The sequence below is a fragment of the Piliocolobus tephrosceles genome, chromosome 20 (assembly GCF_002776525.5).
Source record: "Piliocolobus tephrosceles isolate RC106 chromosome 20, ASM277652v3, whole genome shotgun sequence".
Lineage (NCBI taxonomy): Eukaryota > Metazoa > Chordata > Mammalia > Primates > Cercopithecidae > Piliocolobus > Piliocolobus tephrosceles.
Window position 1 is genome coordinate 30,888,921 of NC_045453.1, and position 9,544 is coordinate 30,898,464.

The 9,544-nt window shown below is 49.5% G+C and overlaps 1 protein-coding gene and 1 long non-coding RNA gene across 2 annotated transcripts in view; one reads left to right on the forward strand and one right to left on the reverse strand.

Annotated features, from left to right (window-relative positions):
- C20H20orf85 (chromosome 20 C20orf85 homolog) overlaps positions 1–7,611 on the forward strand; it is an 11,398-nt gene extending 3,787 nt beyond the window's left edge. The window contains exons 3-4 of the mRNA XM_023231959.2: positions 1,725–1,826; positions 7,142–7,611. Coding sequence (XP_023087727.1) covers positions 1,725–1,826; positions 7,142–7,303 — 264 coding nt within the window. The 3' untranslated portion in view covers positions 7,304–7,611. The remainder of the gene's footprint in view (positions 1–1,724; positions 1,827–7,141) is intronic.
- LOC111555676 lies at positions 7,455–9,335 on the reverse strand. The gene is made up of 3 exons (XR_002735596.2): positions 9,055–9,335; positions 8,887–8,962; positions 7,455–7,577 (listed from the first exon to the last, which is right to left on the reverse strand). It is a non-coding gene; the product is annotated as an uncharacterized LOC111555676 (long non-coding RNA).
- Between the last annotated feature and the right edge of the window lie 209 nt (positions 9,336–9,544).

A 9,544-nucleotide genomic window follows, 5' to 3' on the forward strand; every position in this document is an offset into this window, starting at 1 on the left:
CTCGGCCTCCTGAGTAGCTGGGACTACAGGCGCCCACCACCTCGCCCGGCTAGCTTTTTGTATTTTTTAGTAGAGACGGGGTTTCACCGTGTTAGCCAGGATGGTCACGATCTCCTGACCTCATGATCCGCCCGTCTCGGCCTCCCAGAGTGCTGGGATTACAGGCTTGAGCCACCGCGCCTGGCCCACAGGTGCTGTTTTATGCCCATTTACAAATTAGGAAATTGAGCTCCAAGACCTGCAAAGTCACACAACTGATAAGGACCACACTCAGGTGAGAAGCGGGTGGGTCTGATGCCACGGCCACCTGACCTCAGACTTCCCATCTGTAAAGTGGGATGAGAGTCCTCACCTGCCTAACTGAGCAACTGCGAGGTGCAGATACAAGAAGGCCATGGACACCTCGCCCGGCCTAGAAGCCAAGTGACATACGAGGGATTCTTGGGAAAATGCTGTTGGTATTCCCTAAAGATCACAAGTCCGGAAGTCTACAGGGACCATCTAGGTGACAGAAACAGGAGACAAGGCCAAGCATAATTAATCAGAAGGTGGGGAGACTCAGGCAAAGAGGCCACTGGTCCTGTCCAAAGAGGCAGCCAGCATGAGCCCAGACAAGTGCAACCATATGGGAAGGCCAACTGCATATTGCTGTCACTCAAGAGAGTCCAGAAAGCCAGATGTTTACATGAAATCTTCTGAGTCTAGAAATGAAATGCTGCTGTGGGTTCCGGTGGGGTGGTGGCCACCAATCTGCAACCTCTCAAACTTCAGGACAGAACACAAGAGACGCAGAATTAATTAAAACACCGCATCATTCAAAGCATCCACGATTCACAACAGTGTTAACCCCATTTGTAATTCATCCCACCCGACTCGCTTTGAAATTATGCTGTTCTTAATGAGGTTGTTTTTAATTCTTGGAAGGTACCACAATTTGAAATTTTATGCATAGAATGAGTTCTTATTAATATGATATGCATAAAGAGTCTATATTAATATTCTTTATATGTAATTAAATTGGGTTTTCAAAAAACTTGACATTGCTTTAAAATTTAAAAGGGGGAGTGGAGGCTCTCCTCTAATATGTTAAAGTTTGGTCCTGAAAACTTTCTGGCATTTTTTGTTTGTTGTTGTTTGAGACAGAGTCTGGATCTGTCACCCAGGCTGGAGTGCAGTGGTGTGATCTCAGCTCACTGCAGCATCCACCTCCAGGCTCAAGCCAGTCTGTCACCTTGGTCTCCCAAATAGCTGGGACCACAGGCACACGCCACCATGCCCAGCTAATTTTTGTATTTTTTGTAGAGATGGGGTCTTGCTAAGTTGCTTAGGCTGGTCTTGAACTCCTGAGCTCAAGCAATCCTCCCACCTCTGCCTCCCAAAGTGTTGGGATTACAGGCATGAGCCACTACACCCAACCCTTTTTGGCATTTAAAAATTTGAGTCCATAATGGTAACATTTTCTCAAATTCCCCCACAGGGGATGTAAATCAGGAGGCTGCAGTGAGCAGCAGGAGGGGACGGAGATGGGTCTCGGCTTTGGGTGCAGCAGGCCTGCATTGAGGTTCCCCCCTACTTTCCTAACGGTGTAACTAAGACAAGCCTCTGCCTCCCGTTTCCATGCCCCACTTCCGTGTCTGTAACCTGTGCTTTCTAGGGGAAGCAATGGGGAGGACACTTCCCCCAGCTTCACCTGAGGCTCCCCGTCTCTGGGGATTCTGTTTCAGTTGATCAAGTGCGAAGAAGATCTCCCCACCCCAAAGCCCAAAATCGAGCTTCCTGAGCGTTTCCGTATCCGGCCGGTGACCCCAGTGGAGAAGTACATCAAGGTTCGAAACGTTGTTTTTAAATACTCATTTTCCTAAGAAAGAAATAAGCCCCAAGGGAAACCGATGGCTCCAGATGTGCAAAGCCAGTGCTGAAGGTAAGAGCACAGCAGTGCCAGGTGCAGAGCCCAGATCCACGCCCTTCCCAAACCCAGCCATGGGAAATATTCCAGGCTGAAGTCTACACGTGCGAGTGCCATGACCTCCTGCTCTGCAGAAGCAGAGAGAGGGCAGGAAAATGGGGTCTTCATGCATTATTTCAGCAAACATTTCCAGGGGGTGGGCAGGAAGGCAGGGCAGGTCCAGGTGGGGGCTCTGGAATCAGACCACCCGATCCCTGTGCTGTTAGGCTGCTCACCTCCTGTGTGGTCTTGGGCAAGTGGCTTGACCGCTCTGTGTCTCCCCTGCCTGTCTTAGACGATGGAGGTTAATGAAGTAACTACTTCAGGGAGTGCCACCAGGGTTCAGCGGGGTGCCCAGCATGTTTAGAGAGTGCCGATGACAGTCAGCTATTACTGAGGTGCAAGAGCTTGGCTGGGAAAACAGTAATGAACAAGAAGAGGAGACCCCAGCCCACATGTCTGGGTCTAGAGAACCAACATTAACCAAGAAAATCAACACCATTTGGATATGCTGTGCTAGCACCATGGAGGAAACAGGCCAGTGGTATGTCATAGGATAAGAGAGGGCGAGGTTGTCAGGGAAGGCACCGTTTGAGCTGAGGACTGGCGGATGACCAGGCACCCGCCCTAGGAAAAGTATTGTAGGCACAGGGAACAGCATGTACGAAAGCCCTGAGGCGGAACACAGGCTGCTATGTTTCAGGAACAGCAAGGCAAGGTGAGGTGGTGGGAGCTTGGGTGGAGGGTGGGGACAGGAGGAGATGGTGTGGGCAGAGAAAGGATATGAAGGGATGGGAAGAAACATGAAGGGAGAAGTGGGCAGGCTAGAAGAAGGATTGCAGTTGGAGTCCAATTTAGAGCAGAAGCCACTGGAGGATTGTAAGCAGGACCGTGGAAGGTTGAGACCTGCCTATTGAAAAGATGGCTCCGGTTGCTAAGTGGAGAAAAGATTGTGGGGAGAGGGACAGGAGTGACCGGGCAAACCCAGAGAAGAGAGGTCTTAGATGATGCTCTCACCTGAAGCCTGCACCGTGGCGGACATGGCTCAGATCCCTCTAGAAACTGTTGAGCTCCATATGTCTCAAGGGTCTGTCATTTTGGTCGGGGGTTCTACCCTCTGCCCACCTATGGAGAAGGTGGTTCTGCGTGCTGATGGGGAGAGCAGATGAAAACCCAAGATGAAGGCCGCAGGGCAAGGGGAGTTCAGCTGCAGCCCTTTGCCTGGCATGCTCGTGGTCTGATGGGGTAGCTGGCAAGCAGTGAGCGTTTGGTGGGTAAGCATCTGTGAGCGCCAACGAATGAATGAATGTGCTCCACTGAGTTATGTGGACAGTTTTTCCCCCAAATAGAAAGCAATATAGAGCCACTGCTAAAAACTATTTAGAAATACAGCAAAATATAAGATAATTAAAACTCCCGGCCGGGCGTGGTGACTCAAGCCTGTAATCCCAGCACTTTGGGAGGCCGAGACGGGCGGATCACGAGGTCAGCAGATCGAGACCATCCTGGCTAACACAGTGAAACCCCGTCTCTACTAAAAAATACAAAAAACTAGCCGGGCGAGGTGGCGGGCGCCTGTAGTCCCAGCTACTCGGGAGGCTGAGGCAGGAGAATGGCGTACACCTGGGAGGCGGAGCTTGCAGTGAGCTGAGATCCGGCCACTGCACTCCAGCCTGGGTGACAGAGCGAGACTCCGTCTCAAAAAAAAAAAAACTCCCATATTGATTCTTACCCATGATGAACGTTTTGGGGGTGCTCCTTCCAGAGGTTTTCCTACACGTCCCTCGACCTGTAAGAGTAACCACCTCACCAGCTCAAGTTCTTGTTATTAACTCTTAGCCACTCACCGTGCTGACCACTTCACATGGACTGTCTCATCTTATCTCCGCTGCAGCCCCTGATACTATCATCCTCAAACCCATTGTGCAGATGGGAAAACTAAAGCTAAAAAAAGCTGAATTCCTTTCCCCGGCCACACAGCAAGTGTGTCTGATTCCAGAGCCCTGCTTTTAAATGTTACCCTCAAATATTCCTCAAATGTATGTCCATGTATATGTATATACCCACACTTGTGCACACACACACACATATACTTCTTAGGTATATGTTTACAAATCAAACTACACAGGCTGCTTTGTAATCTCATTTTTCCACTTAACAACATACCCTGGACATCTTTCCATGCAGTTAAAAGAAAGCACTCTAAATCACTATTATATCAATGGCTGCGTTTTTCTCCACTGTGTGGATCTGTCATCATTTATTTAATCGTCCCCCTGTCCCTGGCCATCGAGGTTGTATCCGGCATGAGATTTGGGAGAATAATCCTGCAAGGAACACCCTTGTAGACACAGCAATTTGCTCTGGGTCTGTCATGTTCTTGGAATTAGTGCCTACAAAGGTGACTGTTCAGATGCAATGCACCCATTTAGGGAGCTCGCTCTCCTGTGGCCTAGAACACTGGGCTGGCCGGAGAACAGAAGAAGAGAGACTGGGATGTAGGTCGGACATTTTTCCAGAGCTGGGCTTTAATTCTGCCAACTCCCTGCCTCCACCTCCATCCCAAGAATACGGTGGCGTGGGATCTGCTTAGTGTCTATAGTGTCCCTCAGCCACATGCTGTCCCCACAGATCCCTTGCCTGCCCATGAGGCTGGACTTTCCCTGGGCCTGCTCTGCACAACCACAGCTATTCTCTTTCCAAAGAAAGTGCCCCCACCTGGATACCAGAGAGGTGCCCCTCCTGGAGAATGGGAAGCAGAGAGGAACCATTCAGGCACCAGAACAAACCGAAACATGGTTTTTTCCTGTGAGAGACTCTTGTCTAGGAGCAAGGGCCAGCTGTTAAAGCCACACTCACCAGACAGAGCCTGTGGGGTGGCAGGGGTAAGGAAAAGAACTTTGATTCAGGTGAGAAAGGTCCCCAGCCTCTGCTTCCCTCCAAACTTCCTTTCTTGCCCAAGAAATGGTAATGGTGGCCAGGCGCAGTGGCTCACGCCTGTAATCCCAGCACTTTGGGAGGCCAAGGCAGGTGGATCATGAGGTCAGGAGACTGAGACCATCCTGGCTAACATGGTGAAACCCTGTCTCTCTAAAAATACAAAAAATTAGCTGGGCGTGGTGGCGGGTGCCTGTTGTCCCAGCTGCTTGGGAGGCTGAAGCAAGAGAATGGCGTGAACCCAGGAGGCGGAGCTTGCAGTGAGCTGAGATCACGCCACTGCGCTCCAGCCTGCGTGACAGAGCAAGACTCCATCCCAAACAAAGGTAACTGGTTTCCTCCTTCCACCTTCCCATCCTTTCATTGGTGACCAGAGTCTTTAAAAACATATTTATTTTTAATAGGTAACCTTGATACCTAAAAGGCCATCCGATGAGATGCCTCCTTCCCTCTGGACCCCTGGAACCACTGTCACCCATTTGGCACGCACTCTTGCATAGACAAGGACATCCATGGGCCTCTGGCCTCATTTTCTTATTACACAGTTTGTCCCACACTTTGAATAGTTTCGTGTACCTCTTTTCTCTTAGAAGTTTATCTCATCCTTCTAAACCATTGCATGACACACCACGGTGTGGATGGGCCATAGTGAATGAGCCTCCATGGGTGGATATGCAGCTTATGTCCAATCGTTTGCTATTACAAACAGCTCCACAAGGCATCCTTTGCACCACCATGGGTGTGTACGTGTGTAGCTATCAGGATATTTTAGAATGAATGCCTCAGGATAGATTGTTGGGTCAAAGGGTGTTTACATCTGCACTTTCAAAAGATAATTGCCAGGCTGGGCGTGGTGGCTCACACCTATAATCCCAACACTTTGGGAGGCCGATGCAGGTGGATCACCTGAGGTCAGGAGTTCGAGACCAACCTGGCCAACATGGTGAAACCCCGTCTCTACTAAAAATATAAAAATTACCTGGGTACGATGACACATGCCTGTAATCGCAGCTACTCAAGAGGCTGAGGCAGGAGAATCACTTGAACCCAGGAGGCAGAGGTTACAGTGAACTGAGATCGTGCCATTGCACTCTAGCCTGGGTGACAGAGCCAGATTCCACCTCAAAAAAGAAAAAAATAGATAATTGCCATATCGCCCTTACTCCTATAATGCCCTTGTTAACAGTGGTGTTTTCATCTTTTTGCCCCTCTGCTGGGTGAAACATGATGTCTCACAGTGGATTTCAACTGCATTTCTTTTACAAGTTAGATAAAGACTTGGAAGTTAGTCTGTGTGCTCCCAAAGGCCTGGCTGGACAAACAGAATTGAGAGCTGCTTCCCTTCTGAACAATTCCGCTCGTAGCTGGTTCAAAGAAGCTTCTGGCATTCATTGATGACCCACCGTACATGTAGCCTTGCAGGAGACTAATTTTAGGAGTTCATCAAGAGCATATGTTAAGGGTCTTCATCCACAGCAGCAGCCAGCCCACTTGGGACCATCCCTTCCTGCCACCGCCTCACCAGCAGGTTCCATTAGTAAAAGTGAACTCATAACCCCAAGCATAGTAAACCTCTTTATTCTCAGTTCTTCTGCTAGAACAAATGTCCCGCACTGTTGCCTTTGTTCAAATCCCCTTATAAGAGCAGATCAGATTGTTTCAAAAGAAGGGGAAAACCTGCCTAAACATTTACCCTCATTTTCCAAAAATGTCAAATCTGTCCAAGGAATTGATAAATGAAGTTGTGTTTTTTCATTCCAGGTAGAAGCCCATTTTACTTTTGGTTTTTAAAATTAAATTCAGTTGCTTTTCATTCCTGTGATCTCTACGGTTTGGAGTGTGTGTGTTTATACAGACGCATATCGTAGAGCCTTCTCATGGAAACAATGATATACACCTGCCACAATGCCATCTGACAATAGTGCCATATATTTTATAAAAGGCAGTGAGAACTGTAGCACTTGATATTTCTGCATTTTTTTTTTTTTTTGCTTTCTTATCAAATAAAAATTATTTTGCTGGAGGTCATGAATTAAATATGTTAGACATTACACGATAAAGAAACGTGTTTGATGTTCATCACTTCCAGGAAAGATGGGAGCCTCTGAGTCCAGCCGGTTGGAATGTGCTTGTTTTCAGTACACATCAGGGAGGCTGGCTTTTCTTTTTGTCTTTTCCACCCCTGCCTCACATGCCGATACTGGATGCCTCATGTCTCTGTGGCCCAAAGTCACTAAATCCCCTGCATTTCCATTCCAGGTCCTTCCATCCCCCCCAGTCCCACAGACCACCCAGGGCTTCATCGGCTGGAGGTCTGCAGTGCCAGGCCTGAACAAGTGCCTAGAGCTCGACGATGAGATCAGAAGCTGCAAAGGTGCTTTTGCGCGAGAGCTGTGCTGGCCCAAGCAGGGCGTGCACTGAATCCAGGCGGAGCTTCTGCCCAGGGGTGGTGCATGTCGGTTGCCAGGCACCCAGGGCCATGCCAGGCAAAGGAAGAGCTCCCCTGAATCCTGAGGACACAGTCCCCTGCGTGCTTGCCCATGGGATGTTGCACAGAACACAAAGTGTGCCTTAGACATTCTTAACTCATCAGCGTCTCCCTTCCAGAATGTCCACGTCCACACCCATTCTTGGCTGATGTAGGAATAAGGCTTCTCTCATTTGTTTTTGATACCTTGGGAATATCTGCGCAGGGCTTTAAAAAAAAATAAGTGATTCAACTTTAAAAATATTTGTCTAGGTCCTTCCATGTAGCTTTCCATTGCACCTATCACCACCCTTATTTATCACAAACTTGTTGATCAGGTGTTTCTCTATCCAGATATCCCTGGGCCTGTTTTTCAGGAAGAATAAAACACTTGGAGAATCCCTTGGCTCTCCTTGCTCAAGAGATTTGCAATTATTTAACAGCGTTAAAGGCAGAAATGAGCCCAAGATTTGCCACTGGGCCTAGATTCACAGGAGAAAACGGGCTTCCCAATCCCTCTAAGAAAACCGCTCCTGCTGACCCGTCCCAGCCGCCCCCAGTCCAGCACAGAAAGCTCCAGGCTGCCCAACTGGGCCATTTTCCTTCCCCAAGTACATCAACCCCACAGTTACCATTTTCTTTCTAAACACTGCCTAGCTGTCTCTCTTCTCCTACTCCTACAAATGGGGGCTGGGGACATGGAGTGTCCACCTGGCCAGAAGGAAAAGCCAGCATGTCCTCAGGCCTCATGAACTGGACCCCAAAAAGTAGGAGAGCAGAGTTTGCAGCAGCCTGTGGGAGCTGGTTTGTGTTTCATTTCCAAGGAGTAGGGGGTTGGCGCACTCTTCAGACCCGGAGCAGACAGGGCGGGAGGGTCCGTGTTCAGTTACCCACCCTCCATGGAAGCACAGGCCTTCCTCCCCTTTATTGGTCAGGCCTCACTCTTCCTGGGATGGATTCCTCCATTTATTTGGCTGATGGGGCCTGAAGGGACTTCCATTGGGTGGGACCCATTTACAAGGCTCATCCACCCAAACATGTCCTGTTCACCTTCCTGTCCAGCCATGGGTGGGTGTGCTGGAGCCAACCCAGGAATCCCTCCGCTAAGGCCTGTGAGAACCTAAGTCCTCTAAGCTCTGAACACTGGCTGCCACCCCTCTAGCATGTTCCTAAAGGGACTCCATGATTTGAGGGTCACTAAATACCAGGGGACAGAATTCCTATCAAATCTGGGCCCTCCCCTGCAAGCTCTGGGCTCAGAGCCCCCAAATCTCAGAAGCCCCAGCAGAAGAGCTTCTCTTATTCAGGGACTCTGTTCTCTATAAAAACTACCTGCCTTCCTCTTTTCAAGGGTCTGGTTGCAGACACCAGCTACTCAGTGCTGAGAACGCAGCCACATAGCAGAAGCCTTCTCCCAGTCACCTAGATGGTTCTCTGTCTCCCCACACCCCTCCTCCAACCCCCAGGTGGGAAACTCCTCGGTTGGTATGGGCTGCCCAGCCCAGAAGAGCTGATACCCAAGAGAACTGGTCGTTACCTCTGAGTATGGTGCCCACACACATCGCTGGGCACAGGGGCCATGGCCATCAAGAAACATCATGGCTATTTAAGTTCTAAGAAAAGAGGAAGCAAGATATTTGGTTGAATTGTGTCCCCCAGAAAGATACGAAGTCCTAGCATCCAGTACCCGTGGAGGTGAACTTACCTGGAAATAAGGTCGTTGCAGATGTGATTAGTTAGATGAAGATGAGGTCTTATAGGAGGGGGTGGACTCTTCATCCAGTGTGATTGGTGTCCTCATGAGAAGAGGAGAGAGTTGACACTCAGGGGGGACATAGCCCTGTGGAGACACAGACATGCAGGAGAGGGCACCGTGCCACGCCAGAGGCAGAAATGGGAGGGATGTGTCTACCATCCACAGAATGCCAACATTTGCAGGCAAACCACAAGAAACCACGAAGAGGCGAGGAAGGATTCTATCCCATGGGTTTCAGAGGGAGCATGGCCCTGCCGATGCCTTGACTTCAGACTTCTGGACTCTGGAACGTGAGAGAACACATTTCTGTTGCTTTATGCCACCCCATTTGGGTACTGGGTACAGCAGCCCCAGGAAATGAATATAGCCTTGAGCAGATGTTACCTCGTCCTCTCCTCCCCTACTCAGAAAACATCCTCCTCTGACCATGTGTCTTTCA